Source organism: Melozone crissalis, unplaced genomic scaffold (genome assembly GCF_028551555.1).
Source record: "Melozone crissalis strain CALT ecotype California unplaced genomic scaffold, PUWL_Pcris_2 ptg000042l_1, whole genome shotgun sequence".
Taxonomy (NCBI): Eukaryota; Metazoa; Chordata; class Aves; order Passeriformes; family Passerellidae; genus Melozone; species Melozone crissalis.
This window is the reverse complement of record NW_026535820.1, coordinates 4,463,238-4,482,670: the sequence shown is the minus strand read 5'-3', so window position 1 is coordinate 4,482,670 and position 19,433 is coordinate 4,463,238. Positions and strand designations below refer to the sequence as shown.

At 37.3% G+C, this 19,433-nt stretch overlaps 1 protein-coding gene across 1 annotated transcript in view; it reads left to right on the top strand.

Moving 5' to 3' along the window:
• The window catches only part of PREX2 (phosphatidylinositol-3,4,5-trisphosphate dependent Rac exchange factor 2), a 166,250-nt gene that overhangs the window by 79,863 nt on the left and 66,954 nt on the right, over window positions 1-19,433 (top strand). Inside the window, exons 19-26 of the mRNA XM_054285170.1 lie at window positions 1,109-1,257; window positions 5,821-5,906; window positions 8,099-8,235; window positions 11,266-11,383; window positions 12,213-12,397; window positions 13,286-13,447; window positions 17,220-17,442; window positions 17,765-17,972. Coding sequence (XP_054141145.1) covers window positions 1,109-1,257; window positions 5,821-5,906; window positions 8,099-8,235; window positions 11,266-11,383; window positions 12,213-12,397; window positions 13,286-13,447; window positions 17,220-17,442; window positions 17,765-17,972 — 1,268 coding nt within the window. The remainder of the gene's footprint in view (window positions 1-1,108; window positions 1,258-5,820; window positions 5,907-8,098; window positions 8,236-11,265; window positions 11,384-12,212; window positions 12,398-13,285; window positions 13,448-17,219; window positions 17,443-17,764; window positions 17,973-19,433) is intronic.

Sequence of the window (19,433 nt, the reverse complement as noted above, 5' to 3'; positions counted from 1 at the left end):
TTGTTTTTGTTTGTTCATTTTCTTTTTAGCTTTTTATTTTTATTTAAAATATTGTTTTGACCATATTTTGACACTTATTTTCTGCTCAGCTAAATTTTCATATTGATTGATATTATAAAAGTTGTCATTTTATTTTTATGCATTTTATAATATTCCAGTGATGACATTAATCATAATTGAAATCAGCATTATTGGTAGAATATGAAATGGATATAGAGCCAGTCTGTGAGTTGCCGTTGACATATTTCATAGTAAAGGATGTATCAAGCTGTAGATAAAATCTGGGATTTGAGACCCTGAATGAATAAATTACAGCCTTCCTGTTTGGTAGCATTGCTTTAGATTCTCTTTGGGTTAATTAAGATTCTACTGAGGAGCATGGGAGTCTCTGTATATGTAAAGATAAAGTATGATGCTCTTTCATAAGAGAAAAACTTGGACTTAGATTTCAAGGCTTTCTAAATCTCATAGTGAAGTATAAATTTAAATTATAAATAGACAAGCAAATGAATAATATAATTCAGCCACAGAGTTATATGATCTGATTTCTATCAGTCAGGTTCTGCCATATTCTCAGATGGCACTTGGGCTTTGCCCATACCCTGAGCCACTCTTTGTACTCCTGTAGTTCTACTGTAATTGTACTTTTCTTGTTAGACCAAAGTTTAAAAACTCTTTGTTTTGGAGCTTAACAAATATTCACTGACTAAAATATTAGTTGGGTCTTTATGAAAAGAAGCTTTAGTTCCTTTGGAAAATGGTGGATGAGAAATTAAGTACTGTCATAAAATAAATGGCTCAATCAAAGCTGTTGTGTTAATTACTAAAAAAATGAACTGATATTGTAATACTGTCACAAAATCTTGATTAATACCAGGTCTTGTAATTAGCTCTCTTCAGAATGAGTACTTACCCTTCACATGAATTTTACCAGTTTTAGAAACATTTCGTGGTGTAAGTCCCCTGTGCATGCTATGTGAAGGAGTCATAAAGAATGTAAAGAAAATGTGAATGTCAGTTTTTCTATTGGAGTTGCATGCCAGCAGAAGAAAACATAATGTTAGTGGTCACAGAAGCAAACATGTACACAACTGTTGTTATTTTCTAGATGGCAGGCTTGGAAGTTGGGAAGAAAATCTTTGCCATTAATGGTGACCTGGTTTTCCTGCGGCCCTTCAGTGAAGTGGATTGCTTCCTGAAAGCCTGTTTAAACAGCAGAAAGCCCCTGAGGGTTCTTGTGAGCACCAAACCTCGAGAGTAAGTTGTCATTCCTTTGGGAAGTTTTACAAACAACAGTTGAAGGGAATTTTCAGACCAGTGGGTCTTCAGACAGCACTACTGTAAAGGGGTTTTAGATGCTGTGTCTGATCTGACTTTGCAAAGTCAAGCAATTTGATTTGCCTTGATTTTGTTTTATCCTATTTGTGAGTCAGCAAAAGAATCACATGAGTACCTTAGATCTTCAGCTCTGCCACTGTAAGTACATGCAGATACTGCAAGTTTAAATGCAATTTCATGGACTATATGGTCAGTTTTGATCACTTATCTCTGGCTGTGTGTACTAAACAAATTCCTGCGTCTGGGGATTAGTTGCTGGTTTGTCATTGTCAGACTCTGTGGTCCCATGGGCCCCTTCAGCTGGTGTGTTGGTTGTGTAAACAGCAGGAGGAAATAAACAGCTCCTCATCTTTGTCAAACAGATGCATTTCTGTACACAGTTTTGCCCATTCCTCCCTAAACACAAGTTTTGTTACGCAAAAGAAATACAAAGCGGGGCCTAATAATTGGGTTCACTGAGTACGTAAATGAGCATAAGTCTATTCGTAAAGTTAATGCAGTTTTTGCTAGGTTATACATAACAAATAAGAAGGAGACTAAGAAAAATTTTTCAGAAGTAATTTTTTATTCAAAATCCACAGAATAAAGAGGTGCTATTCTCTGTTACCATACAGCATACAGGGTGCCTCGCTCAGGAATGGCTCTGGTTAAGTGGCAGATTGAAGATCTATTTCTCCTCTTGATAAGCAAAGGTGTCTTGAGAAGTAAAATGGCACCCAGAACAGGAAAAAGAGCTAAGAAAAATTAATAAGGCATAAAGATGTTTATCTGGACTGATACTTCAACACCTGTTTCCACCCCCAAACAAACGAAAATAACAATTAAAAAATCCCCAGACCACAGGATTGCAGAAAGCATAAAAGCATCTTGGCCTTTCTGTAATGCAAATCTTGGTTTAATTTCTGACTCAACTTGTGGATGAATTACAAGGTTGAGAGAAATTCATCCACATCACTCTAGTGGGTTTAGAGTTCACAGAAGTCAAATTTGTTTCTCATATTCCCTGCTTTTTGTCAGCAGCTGCTGCTAGCACAACTGAGTTCACAGAAGACAATTCTCTCCTGTATTCTTACCTTAACTGCCAGTGATGGTCTTTCATTGTTATTTGCATGTTCTCAAAGCAGTTTCAGAATGCAATCAAATAGATGGTATCAATAGTGAATATATGAGTACATTAAATGATGTTATACTTACAAAATGTTTCAAGTGAAAAATTATTAATCTCTATATATTATTATATTTAAAAAAATATACTTCAATGAAGTTTGGATCCCATCTCTGATGATAATCATCTCCAAATATGTAATATTATGTATACTAGAAAAAAAAAAGTGCAAGAAATGATGCAATTCTCTTATTCAAAACTGCCTGTAAATCAAGTTTGCTACAGTCCAAATGTATTTTAAAATCACTTTTCAGCATCAATTTGAATTTGTTTGCTTTTGCAATGGGAAATGGAGCTTGGGGCAAAGATCTCTGAAATAATAACAGAGCTGGCTCTGGATGGAAAGGCTGCAAAGTTAAATCAGTGCACTGTTATGCATGACCTAACTGGGTCTGATAAGGGCTAATGCAGCTGTGTCGCTTTTTGTAGACCCTGAGCTGATATCATGAGAGTATGCTAGTTTACTTCGAGTGAGCTCAGGGCTTAATTTGAAGGAGTAGATGTGAATTTTGATTGTCAGAATTGTGTTTTTGTTGGTTAGATTTGTTGGTAAGTTTATTACAAGTCATGCGAACAGTGGATGATTCTTACCTTACAAAACTCAGTAGCTACTTTCTGTCGCTGCTCAGAAAAACTGCAATGAAACATTTTTTCAAGAAAACTCAACAAGGAGAGGCACGGGCTGCTGGGAGTGCCTGATGCCTCTTTGCAAGGCTGGGGACTACAAGGAGTTATTTTGCAGAAAGCGTGCTGTGTTTGAGGAGCTGTGTTGCAGGTGGAGCTACAGGAAGAACTGAACAGGCTATGCAGTGTTTGAGTGAATGAGCAAAAGAGAGATCAATTATTTTCAGCAATGCTACAGTCTCAGACTCCCAGGAGTCTTGAACCTCCATTGTGGTGAAGAAGCAGACAGACTCAGAGCCCTGCAGGGTAATTAGCCAAAGGACTGTTAGCTGGGGTCTGATAAAGATGAAGACTGGAGGCACATCACAGCATGTACCACAAGGAGGTTCCTCTTTCTCTGAATTTGGCAAGTAGGACTGGTGCCTTTTACAACAGGTGTGGTGCTCTGGACCTAGAAGGCCAAACAACTGATGAGATGAGGCAAGATCCTTCTGGGATGGTGGGGCCTCCTGAAACAACACCACTTGCACCCTGCATCAAGACCTCCTCTGTTAACAGGAAAAGAAGGGAAGTTGTGATAGGAGACTCCCTTCCCAGGGGAGTGGAGGGGCCGAGATGCAGACCTGACCCAACTCACAGGGAAGTCTGCTGTCTCCAAGGGCCTGGGATAAGGGATATTACTGGAAAATTCTCCAGTCTACTAAGGCCCTCTGATTACTCTTTGCTAAGGATTGTTCAAACTGGCAGCGATGAAATAAAACAGGGAAGTCCAAGGGCAATAAAAAAGACTACAGTGCCCTGGGACAATTGATAGAGGGATCAGGAGCATGGTAGTTGATTTTGTTGATTCTTCCAGTGACCAGCTATAATATCAATAGAATTAGGCAGATCCATTATGTCAATACATGGCTCCAAAGCTGGTGTCAGCAGAAAGATTTTGGGTTTGTTGACCACAGGATGATCTACTCAACACCTTGTCTACTATAACACCTGTGGGATTTATTATTTCCGAGTGAAAATATCTTTGCAGTTGTTGGGGTCCATCAGTGCTGGTCACTTTTTAAACATCACCTCCTAATGGCACGGGAGCAGGAAATTCCCAAATTGAGAAGTCAAGCAGTGAGGTAGAAGGCTGGCTTGGTTGAACAGGAATATTCTCTAGAAATAAAGCTAAAAAGGAAAGTGTAAGCCCAGTGGAAGCAAGGCCAAGTGACATGGGAAGAATGCAGAGATGCTGCTCACTGCTGCTGGGAGAAAATTCATGTGGCCAAAAGTCAACTGGAGTTGAAGCCAGCCAGAAACGTGGGGGGACAATAAGGAGATTTTCAAGTATATTAATGGCAATAGATAATGTAAAAATAACATTGACCATAACATTGACCTGTTATAGCATGGTCACCTCACAGAGGTGACAACCCAGAGGTGTTTAATTTATTCTTCACCTCCATCTTTGACATGGGTGGTGGTCCAAAGGGGGTCTCAGTGCCCTGAGCTGGAGGTCCATGACTGTGAGAATGATCAGCTCTCATCCAAGCCTGAAATAGTGTGAGATCTGATGCTGCAGTTGGAACTGTACAAATCTGTACAACTGTATGGGGCCTGATGAGGGTTATCTGAGAATCCTCAAAGAACTAGCTGATGTCATTGTAAAGCCTCTCTTGATGATTTTTGAACTGTCTTGGGAATCTGAAGAGGTGCCAGCTGACTGGAAGCTGGCAAACATCCCAATTTTCAAGAAGGCCAAGAAAGAGGACCTGAGAAACTACAGGCCTGTCAGTCTCACTTCTGTGCCTGGCAAAGTTATGGAGAAGATTATTCTGGAAGGTACTGAAAAGCAGCTGAGAGACAACACAGGCATTGGTCACAGCCAGCATGGCTTCATGAGAGGAATGTCCTACTTATCAAACAAAGTTTCCTTTTATGACAGGATACCTCACTGCAGTCTGCAACTTCCAGAAAAGGAGGGGTGGACACTGATCTTTTCTCCCTGGGGACCAGTGACAGAACCTGAGGGAAAAGCCTGTAATTCTGTCAGGGGAGTTTAGGTTGGATATTATAAAAAAGTTCTTCCCCCAGAGGGTGTTTGGGCACTGGAACAGGCTCCCCAGGGAAGTGGCCACAGCATCAGGCTGACAGAGCTCAATAAGTTCTTGGACAGTTCTCTTGGGCACCTGCTGTGAGTCTTGGGATGTTTGTGAAAGGCCAGGAGTTGGACTTTGATGATCCTTGTGGGTCCCTTCCAACTCAGCACAGTCTGTGATTCTGTTAAAATGTAATATGGATCTGAGTTCTGCAGCCTTCTGCAGCTTCTCTGATCAGACCTGCTGTGATCTCTGGTCCCCAAGCTCTGTCCTCTTGGCTGGGAGAGACTGCCTGCCTTCCAGGGCTTTCAGTGTTGCTGTGCTATGGCAACTTAGCTAAAGACCAGTCTGTTTGGGAGGAATTTTAAAGCTATGGTGGTGTTCTGATTATAACCAGCATATTCAATTTCCCTGTGAAATAGAATGTTTGCTGTCTCAGCTTGCCCTTATTTCTGATGTTGGTGGTGCACGGTATTTGGAATATGAATGCTGCAAAATCTAAAACCTGATTTGAATAAAAGTGTGGAGTTTTACACCCTTGTAACCTACATGCTGCTGAATAACAAAATGTTGCCTTTTGCTACATCCATGTTAAATCTTTCTTTGTATCAGGACAGTGAAGATTCCTGACTCTGCAGATGGACTTGGATTCCAAATCCGGGGTTTTGGCCCATCTGTTGTCCATGCTGTTGGGAGAGGTAAGCCGTAAGAGCTGTCAATGGTACTGCTAAATAAATGTTTAATATCTAAATGACTTGGTTGAGATGAGTCAAAATTAGGTCCAGTAATCCATCTTAGATTTTTTTTTCCCCCAAAGTAACAAACAATATTAAATAAACTCAAATGTAATTGTTTTGTGTACTTATACTCTGTAAGCTTGGATGCATCTTCCAGCTGTCATTTAAAAATGTAGTTGTACCAATGTAGGAAAGTTCAGTTAAAGCTGTGCATTCTTTGCAGATTAAGGAGTAGCGGAAGGATGCAATACCACTGCATGTTGGGAACCTGTGTGTTAATTTGTTAGGTGGCTATGTGGTTCTGCACTGGTCTGAAAACATTTACTAAGAAGTGTGCTTTTTACAAATCTTTTCAAGAGTGGCTTTGTCTTAGTAATTGCAGATGGTTCATGTAAATACTATTTTGGGATGTGATTTTCAGACACTTGCTAACCTAACTCAATGTTTTTGAGCAGGGCATTTGTGCTAAAAGAAGTTATTTCTTGCTGTCTCATGTTGCTTGTGGTAGAGCAGATTGTGTTTTCAGTTATTGTGGGACAGTTGTGTCTCATTCCCCCCTCCTGCTTTCGTAACTGAGGCATGAAAAGTGAACTGATCTGCAAAACAGCCAGATTTGAACAGAATTTGATGACATTTTTTCTAGGTTGTGGTGCCAGAAATTAGATTTTCAAAAGAAAGACTAATAAACTACAGACTTAGTAGCTGATGTGTTAATTATTTCTGCACCTGGATCTCAAGTCAACTGCCTATCATTATTCATTAGGCACATACTTTATTCCAATTAGCCCCAACAATATGCAAGTGCTTGTTTGTGTCATTTGCTAAACCTGGAAGACTTTAAGCATGTGCCTAAATAGTTTACTGAATTGGGACCTTGGTGTTTTCTGAAGAGAGATTTGGATTTTTTTTTTTTTTGAGATATTAAATAAGATCTATTTACATGTTTATTTTTAAGTCTTTTGGCGGGGGGGGGGGGAGATTGCAATAGCTGGTAATAGTGTAATTTCCAATGACATTCTTTTATATTAGATTTTAAACACAGCTTTAATCTAATAGTGATAATTCTGAAAATGAGGGAAGCTTATGTATATTCTGTGAGTTATTTCCTTGTCAGATATGCTCAACTGGCAAGTCATGAAGTCGTGACAAGCTTTCTACTTGTCAGCCCTGCAGATTCAGTCTAGCCTTTTCTTTCACAGCCCCTAGCTTCTGCAGCCCAGTCTGGCAGTCTCTAGGCAGTCGATTTTTACTTCCTTGGCACCTCTCTGGCAGTATCAAGAGGCATTTGGAGGCAAATGTTCAGGTAGCTGGAACTAAGGTCATACTCCAGCACTCTGTCTTTCAGGAGTGAGTTTGAATTGCAGTGAAAAGACCTGGAGACAGCTGCTTTTTTTGTAGTGCCTATTCAGTCACTAGAGTTTCCCAATGTGGTTATTCAATTGTGAAAATAAGTTACTGAACCAAATATTTTATGTAGCTTAAAGACAATGTTTTGTTTTGGTGTCATGTTGTGCATGTCCCCCTGTCCCACTCTCTGATAATTTAATTTGAGATATTCTACTTAATTGTCTTGGAGATTTTGTTTTAAAGCTCTAAGGCCCCCTGCTATAATTATGTTGATAGGGAAGATTGAAAAAGAACAATATATTTGGAAATGTCTTTGGAATTTAGATATTTCACTTAATGATTAACATGATACTCTAGTACGCTCTTATGGTTTATGTATTGCCAGCAAAATTCTGTTTTGTATGTAAAATTGAAAGACCTGAATTAAACAAGAAGCTCATAAGCTTGGGTCATATAAAAATAGGCTAAGTTGTAATTAGTGACTTTCAAACTAGAGCCATTTTATCCTTTTGAAGTCCTTTTTTTGAGGTGAATTTTCCACATTTTCATATTGCTAGTCAATGTTTGCTGTTTTATAAAGCAGCCTTTCGGAAATTGTCTGGTCTCTTTTATGGAAACATCTGCTGGCAAACTCCATTTTCTTGGCATCCAACTGGTCTACAGAAGTACTCTGTGGTCAAGGGAAGTATGTAAGGATCAGTCAGACCAGGTTCTGATTTTTAAAAAAAGAGCTTTTTTGGACTATAAGCTTGAAAGGAGGTGTTCAGAAAAAGAAGTTTGCTAACTGTGTGGGTTTTTATTAATAGGAACAGTGGCAGCTGCAGCAGGTCTCCACCCTGGCCAGTGCATAATCAAAGTGAATGGAATTAATGTCAGCAAGGAGACTCATGCGAGTGTTATTGCTCATGTCACAGCCTGCAGGAAGTACAGGCGGCCAATGCAGGTATGTCTCATTTGGTGCCCTTGCACTTTTTCTTCTAGATTTCTATTTTTGGTCAAAGTAAACAGTGTGGTGTTAATCTCTGTGCATATATCTGCTGTGTTTGAGTGGGATGAGAGGAAGGAAGGGGTGAATAAAACTGAAGGAAAGCCAATTGAAGTATAAAAGCTGAAGATTGCTCAATGGTGATGTTCAAAATCTGCTTAGTTTCTGCAGTGAAATAAATATCATAGATAATTTTTATATGGTGTTTTTAAAGGGCTGTTTCAAGCATTTCTGCAGTCCTATGCTGAAAGAATTTTGAGGTATAATCTCATCTTGATGGAGAGGGCATCACAGAGCTTTCTGCCTGCTCAGCAGCAGGAGAATGGAATACATAAAACTGATCTTACAGAATTTTGTTACACTTCAGTACACAGAGAGCAGAGTGCATATATTCCATCCATAAAAGAATTCCCATCACATTTCAGTCTTGAGAATAAGTATATATGCAAGGACTCAAAATTTCCTTTTTTTAAATGCATGCAAATTTTGTTATCTTTGTCATATTTGTTAAGGAGAAAATCTCAGGCATCCAAGACTCAAATTTAGTAAGAAAAACCAAACCAATCTGGATTCTATAATGTAATTTTCCAATTCTCTGCAAGTTTTTCATAAACTGTGAACCAATATTATTAATTAACTTCACAAACTCTTCAAGTACGTGTTTACTGAGGAGAAAAATCCAATTAAAATTAAGAGTTGAATCCTTCTCCCACACCTACTGCAGAGTTATAAGAATTATATAGTTAGAACCGGGTCTTATAAATACAGTGTTTATGAAAATGTTCTTGGGATGTGTGTGTTTAAATGATAATACAGAATTTAAATTGTTACATGGCATATAGAGATCAAGCTCACCTGTTCTTTAAAGGAAGATGCACTCTATTAAAGAAAAAATGTCCTTATCACTAGTACCAAAATTGGCTAGTACAAAAGATAAATTAAATTCATTATAGCAATTTTGTTCTCTCTGTGTATAACTGTAGACTTCCTATGGATATTAGTGACATCCAAAAATAGTTGATTAATGTTGGCTGGTGTGAATGCCTGGACGTTAAAAAATTACTTTGGGTTTTTTAATCGACTTGTATAATAAATTGAATTTTTTTCCTATACATAAGGTTTTTTTTAGTTTTAAAAAGTAGCTGATTGTAATTCAGCAAATCACAGATAACTGAAGTTCCTTAGACAGGCAAGAAAAACTTCATTTAAGATGCAGTATTATCAAAAAACTATGTGAGAATTGTCTAGACTGAAGTAAATGGTAGTATTCCCACTGGTGAAAAGACAGCTAAAATTAATTTCCTATTCAGAAATTTGGTGGGGTGCTTTTATTATTTTTGGAAAATCACTATGGATTTCTCCTATTTTGTAAGTACAGTGCACACAGCCTATAATTTAATTACCCAGAATATTGCAGTCTCTCCTGTAGTTCCCAATTGCATAATTGAAAGGGAATATTTTTCTGGTTCTTACATCTTTTACTTCTCAGGGTAAAAAGTCTTCCTAATTGCCTGGAGCATGAAGCTTCATTTCAGATTCCTTCAGTCAATAACTGCATAATTTCTGTTGGACAGTGTTTATCTTCTGTCTTGTCTGAATAAAGAAAATTGAGACCAGATTTTACTTCCTGGAATTGCAATTTCTTTGCAGTGATACTAATCGTGATGCGCCAGATTTATGCTTAGTTTGTTCTCCTGTAATGATTTTGAAGAACATTGCTCGAAGTCATATTGCATTAGATTGGTTGTTAACTTTTGGAAAAGGGACTTCCAGGTTGAGAAGTGAGTATTTCCTATTAGAGATTGGCACAGCAGGCTCTGTGCTACCAAGCATCGAGTTTGAGTCCATAACTCAGCACCAAGCTTTGAGGTGAACCTGAGAAGAAGTGTGGATTTCAGAAAGATTCTTGTTGATCAGCTTCTGCACAGATGTCCTCCAGCAATCAACAGAGCTCTGAAAGTTAAGCTTTCTTGCTCAAATATTTCATGCCATTGAGCGAAAAGCAAGGCATAGATGAATCTAGAAAACCTAGAGAACACCATACCAATGGGGTAAAGATAGAAGCTGATTGTTATATTTTAGCAAAGGATAACTGGATGTATTTGGCACTTTGCGTGAACATTTTAACATTCAGCCTAAATGTTTGCCATCCTTGCTTAACTTTGAGTTTTTCCTGGAACTTCTTTTTGAATTCAGATTTGTCACAATCATGTCATTTATTCTGCTGTAGCTGTTGCAGAAGGAGTGATTAACTAACTGTTAAGCTTGTTTTAAAATGTAAAGGACAAAGAGTAATCTGGGGATACCATGCTTGATAGGACCATTCACCAGGGTGTGATGGACATGTGGCTGAGTTACAGACTGGGTAGAAGATGTAAGAAATACACGTGGCTTCTTCTAAGGTTGAATGACACATATAAGCCACCAATGCTGTGTTCATGTGTCACTCAGCCACAGAAGATGGTGGACTTTTGGAGCCTGTGGTTCTTTTCTTTTGCAGGGCTGCAGGGGGGTGCTAATCTCTGGGAAAAAGTGGAAAACATTTATTACTACACTAGTAAAATATTTGTAGTCAAGGCAGAAATAAGTAATGAAGGCTGTAGTATAGGTTGTTTGTGCCATTGACACATGGTGAAGGATTAACTGGACATTCTCTGTCATTGGTTGATATTTCATAACTTTTGCTACCAGATTTGTGGATGCACAGCAGATTTGGGAAAGCAGAAGTTGTTTTTTTCCCCATGATTTCTTGGAGAAAAATATTTTTCAATCTGCAATTTTATTTGAAATATCTTAAATTATTTTTGACAGAGACATAAAAATTATGGATGTCATACTGTCACAGACTTCATACTGTTTCATGACAATATATGCCTTAATAAAAAATAACTTGCCAAAATTCTCTGGATTTTTTTTTTAACTTATACCTTAAAAATAGTTGCCATCAGTTGCACTTTTTCTACCTGTGTATTTTTTGTGTTTTTCTAGCAAGATTCTATACAGTGGGTTTACAACAGCATTGAAAGTGCACAGGAAGATCTTCAGAAAGCAAACACCAAACCCTCTGGAGATGATGGAGGCGACGCCTTTGACTGTAAAGTGGAAGGTATGTGATGCTTGTTTGATCTGGTTGCTGCTGAGAATGCTGTTATAATACAAGGAAAATGTAGGCATTGGGTTTGTTTGCAGACAGGAAATTTTGAGCAGATCATAAGATGGGATTTACAGAAGAATTTGTTTTCTTATATATTCTAAACATATAAATTTTACATGCTATTCTTTGAAAACCAGTATCTTTCCCATTTAGAGAAAATACTTCTGAGAATACTTTGGGGAAAATCTGTTTAATTTCATTTGTAAGAAACCTAAACCTAGGCATTACCTGATTTATTTTCACCTCCAGTAATCATTTATGGCAAATTAGATACAGTAGTCATTACTGCATGGGAAATAAAAACACAACAATCCTTCAAATTATTTTCAGGCAATTAATGTTTAGATGAAACTGCATTCATGTGCAACTCGTAATTAAAAAGACGGTTAATACTTGAACTGTGCATTCATAAATGCAGTTATTGTGGTTTCAATTCTGAATGTTGACAGTTTTCATAGTGATTTTCTTCTACTTTATTTAGAAATACTCAGTTTTCCCTTTTTTGGGTCTTTCTTAATGTGTCTGGATTATAAATGAAATGGAATTAGCCCTCTTAAATAACTGTTTGTAAAGAAAGAGTACTGCCTGTTTTGCAGTCCAGTATTTTAACATCTACAAATCTACTGATGTTCTGATTTTTATATTGTTCAGCCAGGTTCTTTAATGAATGTATTTAAATAGAATGATCAGAAAATACCTCTTTCTAGAATGTTTGCCTGTGTCCTTTATAGTTCATTCGGTGGCCAGGACTTGTCAACTGATTTGTGTTTATTTATTCTAGAGGTAATTGACAAATTTAACACCATGGCAATAATTGATGGGAAGAAGGATCATGTGAGTCTGACTGTTGACAATGTTCATCTGGAGTATGGAGTGGTTTATGAGTATGACAGTACAGCTGGAATCAAGTGCCATGTCTTGGAAAAAATGATTGAACCAAAGGGATTTTTCAGTTTGACTGCAAAGGTGTGAAGCATTTTTTGTATATTAATATTTCTTGTGTTTAATACCAGCGGAGAAACTTGTGGATTTTTTTACTCTTATGATTATATGTCTTTCATTTGATACCTTATGATTGGTCACCCTTATCTCTCTGATGTTTTGGAGGATGATTGTGTGCTCAGGAGGCAAAAAGAGTTATGTTGTAATTTTAAATTGAGCCTTTAAATGAAAAAAAAAAAAGTTAAAAGATCTTCAAAGTCTTCCATTCCTCCTGCCCCTCTCCCTTATTTATTATTTATCAAATAAAATTTGAAATAAAGTACAAGATCTACTGAAATATCTATAAAGGCTATATACTACCCTCATCTCTTCAACATGCCTTTTAATTAGTTTTCTCTCACCATTATAGCAAGGCTTCAGTCTTTGCTGGGCAATACAGCTTGTCCTGTGCCCTATTTCCTAGCCTTTTTATGCAGAATATACAAGAGTATGGCACTCAGTTTTCTTTTAAGCTTTTTCAATGTGTTAGTATTCTGCCAAATGGAAGGTTTTCTAGAAGTAATGAATGAATTAATTCAGCAGCTCTGCATAATGTGTGCTGATCAAGTAAATACAGCAGATAATGTATTTCAGAGGAGCCATAGTGGTTACATTAGTAGGAAATTAGTAGTAAATCCATTATCAGACAATGTCATGAGAAGCCAAGCAAAAATACTTATGGGTATAACTTAGCAGGGAATAGATTTAAGAAAACCTCTTTGCATCCCATCCCAAGCTTCATTTATTGTTGTTGTGCACCATTTTCTGTAATGTTATCAGGCTTTTCAGCTTTAGTTAAAAGAGATGATTAGTAAGGGGAAATTTTAGTCAACCTAATTTCATAACATACTTTTCTTGTTTTTGTTATCTTAGATTCTTGAAGCACTGGCAAAAAGCGATGAACATTTTGTGCAGAATTGCAACAGCCTCAATTCCTTAAATGACGTGATCCCCACGGAACTTCAAAGTAAATTCAGTGTCATTTGCAGTGAGAAAATTGAGCATATCTACAGAAGAATCTCTAGCTATAAAAAGGTATGCCCTGCATGTCCTAAGCTTGATTATATTTGTCTTTTAAGGAAGAAACAGGGGAATGTGGTACAGTTTGAATAACTCTTCAGAGTGTCAATGGCAGTGACAAAAACGTGGCTGGAAGTTTGCTATTTTGAAGCATGAATGCCTTAATTGAGTAATTGTATCAATTTTTTTCAAGCCATTCTCTTTCTTATCCCTGTTTTAGACTTTGTGTAGTTTGTATTCTTTCTTGTTTGCTGTGTTCAGTTGCAGAGACAATCAGCTGCATATTTCCATAAAAGGGCCATCATTCTTGTAAATGTCTTAAACCAATACTCTAGTGAATTTGCAGATGTTAACCAAAAATGTAGCAATAGCAACAGAATTTTTTTTCTTTCTAGTGCAACTCAAATACCAGATTTTAACCCATTTATTCAACTTTTAGACCCTAGCATATCTCTTAAAAGTAGCATCTCTGTAATTTATTAGCTTCACTTGGTTTAATAAAACATTATAGCATGGAAAAATGGAGAAGGCGCTGATTTTCATATGCTTGAGATCCCAATTAATGATATGTAAATGAATAAATAGCCCAGACTATGACCTCTAGTTGCTGTCTGTGCATTTCTCTATAGTTGTTTAACCAAGCAGGGTGCAAATGAATCAACCATTTGCCATTTTGTTAATGCAAACTCATTTTCTCATCCAGACCCCTAATTCCTCTCTCATGGAACCTAATTGTTGGTAGGTAAATTACTTTGTAATAGGCTCAAAATGGCTGCAAAAAAGTGAGTTTGCCCTGTCTTACCTCATTTGGGGATCTGAGTTGTGACGTTTAGAAACTGGTCGGTTCTAAGAGTTTATACTTAAAATTTGGAAAGAGGGAAAAAAAGCAAAGGAAAAGGAAAGTGAATACAGGAGCTTCACACATTTGCAGAAGCTAAAAGACTAGATAATGATTTTTCCATTTTCAAAGGAAAGTAGGGAAAACTGTTAGGAATACCTGTAGGTCAGTAGTCAGTAGGATGAAAGCCAAAATGCAGCTTGTCAGACTTCTCAAGGTGCTCTCTAAAAAGAAATGGAATAAACTGAGTTGTGTCAATGGAGACATCACAAGAATCCTGGTACTGTTAGCAAAAATCTGACCTCTCCTTTGTTTGCCTGAATTACAAACCTCCATGTTTCCAATTTGGTTAAAATTCAAGTTACCATTAAAAAAAATAACTCAATTAGTTTTCATATTAACAGTTACAGTTCAAGTAACATGCAGGTGATTTATATGTTTTCTGTAGCTGAAAAAATTGACTGTGATATATAGCCTCTACAGAGGAGGCCAAGACAGTAAATCAAATTTTGTTGTGCTTGCTGGATGTGAAACAAACAGCCTCAGGGAAGTTTTCATAGTTCTTACACTGTCTAGAAGTAGATATTCCTGATACAGACTGCACTTTAGATCTCATCTGCTCAAAAATCAGTAGTTTCGCAGCTTTTAATGACAATTAGTAATGCAGTGGATTTCAGGAATAGATGTGTCATTTTCTTGGCAAGGTAAAGGTAACCATAGTTACAGGAGACTTTCGGAGTGCCTGAGCCCAGCTTGGCTCCTGGTTTTACTGTGAAAGTTCTAATTCTATAAATAAAAATCTTGTGGATTTCTGCAGTTCCTACTATTATTATTATCAGAACATTTTGCTCCTAATAGACCTCGATTCCAGTGTCATGAGTCCCAGATGTTTCTCAACACATATATGAGAAGAATCTTGGTCCTGACTTATGACCTGATTAAATCATAGCCAGTATTTGGTCTCTCTGGAGCAGGATGTGTGGGAGATTGAGATGTGAAATATGTACTGCTTGCAGAAATATTTTCATCATTGAATGTCCTTAGTAGCCTTCTTAACAATTTGTGCATTCTTCAGCCTTTGAACAACTCCATAATTGGATTTCTTGTAACCCTCCAGATCTTGTTGTGATCTAAAGATTTAAATGTAATTATCCCAGCAAGTGTTCATCAGGCTGAAGTAATATGACACCAAAATAAACAGAAATTTAAGTCCCAGTACAGAAACATCTCACTTTGCAGAAGGAATATGTCTTAATTCAACTGAAGTGTTAGTAAAAAGTTGACTGATTTGAATTTTTAATGACATTCATTAGTGAAGAAACTTTGCAAGTTAACTTTGAAAATATTCTTATGTATGAGCTGTGGTTCATAGCTAAAGTAGGTCTGTGTAATATTTTGACTGGAGAGATATTGTGATTAAAACACTGATTACATCTTTCCAGAAAAAAACCTTCCCTGACAACAAACTGCACTGAAAATGACACATATTGACAGAAATCCTACTTGTGACTGACAAATCTCTTTTCCAATTGAAGAGCTTGATCAGATTACTTGATTCTGACGTAGATGTAGTGGCTGAGTGTCCAGTTCTGTCCTCACCATTTTGGGTTGACATCTCCTCATCTTAAAAACCAAATAACTCTAAGCCTATTCAAGACACTGCACAGAATTTTAGATGTTAGAGTCAAGGAGAGGAGGCTAAGCACTGTGTTAGAATTAGACCAAAACCTAAACAAAAATTAGACCAGAATTAGCCCAAAAATTAGACAAAAAACATTCCTCATTGCTGAGCTGATATACAGGAGGGAGAAGAGGTGTTGGGTTAGGAAAGTCTGAAAAATGTGTTTTTTTGCAGTTTTTATGTACTAGTGCTTGTCAGCTTCCTAATGTCAGTCAAAATAGGAGAATGGTTGAGGTTGGACTGTACCTCTGCAGGTCTTGTCCAGCCAACCCTGCTTAAGCAGGGCCACCTAGAGATGATCACCCAGGACCACCTTTGAGGAGGGAGATCTGACCTCTCTTCCCTGAACCTCTCTGATCAACTGGGCCAGTGCTCAATCACCCTCACAGTGCATGAGTGTTTCCTGACATTCAGAGGAAAATCCTGTGTTTAAGTTTGGGCCCATTGCCTCTGGTCCTGGCACTGGACAGCCCTGTAAAGAGCCTGGCTTTGTCCTCTTTGCCCCATTCCTTCAGGTGTTCATAGACGTTGATGTGTTTCCCCCTGAGCTTTCTCTTCTCCAGCCTGGAGGGCCCCAGCTCTCTCAGCCTTTCCTCACAGGAGATGCTCCAGTCCCTCAATCATCTCAGAGGGCTCACCTGTATTGGGATCTCTCCAGTGTGCCCATGTCTATTTATGTGAAGCCCAGGACTCGAGGGCAGGCCTCACTGGTGCTGAGGAGAAGAACAGGATCAGCTCCCTCCAACCCTTGGCAATGCTTCTCCTAATGCAGGAGGATAAGATATATCTTATTAAAGAGGACTTCCTCCTTCCCAAGTAGGAAATCCAGAATTCATAGTTTCTGATTTTGTCTTTATTATAGCTTCAGACAAAAATTTCATGGGTTTTTGGAAAATACTGAATATGTCAGCAGGTGTTTATAAATGTCATGAGCAGTACACAGCAACTTCAGACTTGTTCCCCAGAAAGACAGTTAATGTTTTATAATGTTCCAGGGGAAATAAATTCTATCTCTCTGTTACAAAGGTATTTATACATCTTAAACTATAATTTGCTTCAAAAAACAACCCCTTAAAAATGTAAAGTGAAAAATATTTTTCTTTCCCTTTTAGAGAAAGATGGAAATTACAGAGTCAAGACACCTTAAGTCAAGGATGACTGAAATATTTTAAGCTTTTATTTTCTAGCTAAGTACACAAGAATTGTTAGCTACATGCAGACACAAGAAGAGCTGATAACCAAAATTTGGTTTTCTTTCTTACTTCTAGTTTTCAAGAGTATTAAAAAACAGAGCTTGGCCCACCTTCAAACAAGCTAAGTCAAAGATTTCACCACTTCACAGCAGTGATTTCTGTCCAACCAATTGCCATATCAATGTGATGGAAGTGTCTTACCCTAAGACCTCAACTTCCCTTGGTAGTGCCTTTGGTGTTCAGCTGGACAGCAGAAAACATTCTTCCCATGAAAAGGAAAATAAAAACACTGATCAAGGTAAGTTAATTGAGCTTGAAAGAGCTACTTCCTGTGCTCCTGATGTAGAGTTTTAAAAGGTAGTAAGTTTAGTTTTATAGCTCAAATATTAAAATTGAGCAGAAATCTTTCTGAAATCACCCTTTTTTGATTTTTACTTTTATTTTACAGGATAATAATGGGTAGTCATAATTTCACAATAACTTTTTCCTAAATATCTTGACTTTGAAATGCAAATAAAATGCAAACAGAAAAATATTTCAGTGTCTGTTAGGTATTTTACTAACTTCAAAATCTATGTTGAAGAAAAGATAATGATGAAATCCCTTTGGATTATTCCCAGGTAAACTGAGTCCCATGATTTATGTCCAGCATACCATTACTACTATGGCTGCCCCTTCAGGACAGTCTCTTGGCCAGCAGGAGGGCCATGGTCTGAGGTACCTCTTAAAAGAAGAAGACTTAGAAACACAAGACGTCTATCAAAAGTTGCTGTTCAAATTACAAGCTGCACTGAAAGAGGTGGAAACGTGTGTCTGCCAAATAGATGAGTAAGTAAATGTTACCATCTGGACTTGTCTTTAACTTTTCCATAGAAGAAAATGATAAATCTGGGCAATGCTTTTGTGTAGCATAGGATTCAATGCTAACTTCAGACAGAATCGAAGTAAAGTAAAAATTTTAAGTGCAGCTAATGTTGTATTTTGATCTTTTTTGCAGCATGCCTGACTTTTTTTCCCCACAGTTTGTAGTTTTTTTCCATTTTGTAGATTTTCTTTAGAATGTAGCGAAGTTAATTAATTTGAAGTGAGGAAAATAGGAGGCACACAATGTCACCTACAATTTCACTAAGAATGGAAACAAAGGGCAGAGGTATAAAAATGGCCTTTATTGAGCTCTTCAGGTATTGCTGAATAGTCCCACAGATGAGTGAGACATTACTCACTTGCAGGGAGAGCATGAGTTTATGAGAAATTTTTCAAAACCAAATTGACCTTAAGGAAGAGTTATAGATTGAGGGAGAGCCACCCTGGAGTTATTAGGACATCTGGCTTGAATGTGAGAGACTCAAAGTCTCATCACAGTTAGTCCTAATTGAGGATAAGGATTTATAACTTGCTTTTTCTTTAGTAAAGTGAGTGAGTTCACTCCTGGGCTATTTTCTTGGGATTATGATACAGAAGGATAAGAATTGTTTAAGTTTTGAAAGATCCCATATGTGTGGGAATCTTTCAAATTCAGAAATTTCAAAGAAATTTCAAATTTCTTTCAGAAATTAATTTTGAAAAAAAAAAACAGCAAACATTTTTGAGTTTAAAAGACAATCTGTCAGGATCTGAGTTTAGATGAGTGGTGTGTCATTGTTTCTCATGCTGTCTTGAAGACTGTAGTGTGATGTGTCCTTTCATGTGTACTTAAGGTGGGATTTCTTTTTTTTTACTGTTCTCATAGTAGTTGTAATAGTTATGTAAGTAATTGTAATTATTATAAGTAATTGTAATGTATCACATACTGCAGTGGGAACGAAAACAAGAATTGACTTAGTATTTTTAAGAAAATGTTTCCTGTGCCTTTACATAGTTCTGCTACTTATCACGCTGAAGATGAAGTAAATTAATTAAATTCATGATAATTTCAGTGCTTGGGTGCACTTTAGAAATTACTATCTGTAAAGCCTGTGTTGTCTCTCTTCCTCATGGAAGTCAGAATATTATATATGGAATTTTATTCAATATTTCAGGAAGTTCAGCTGCCAGTATGCCACACCTTTCCTTTCGACTCCCTTGAGCTTGTGATGCACAGGAAATTCTGAGCCTTTCTTTTGTATAAATGTATATATAAATACACACACTCACAGAAAAATTGTGCACAAACACAAGGGTTCACTTTTTTCATTCCTAAATTTTCTGTACACTGACCTTGTAGCTGATCTTGTATGAGGTGCACAGATGTATTTAGCAAATTTTACCTTTGGCTGATTGGAAGACTAAGACTTTGACTTTTCATGCTTT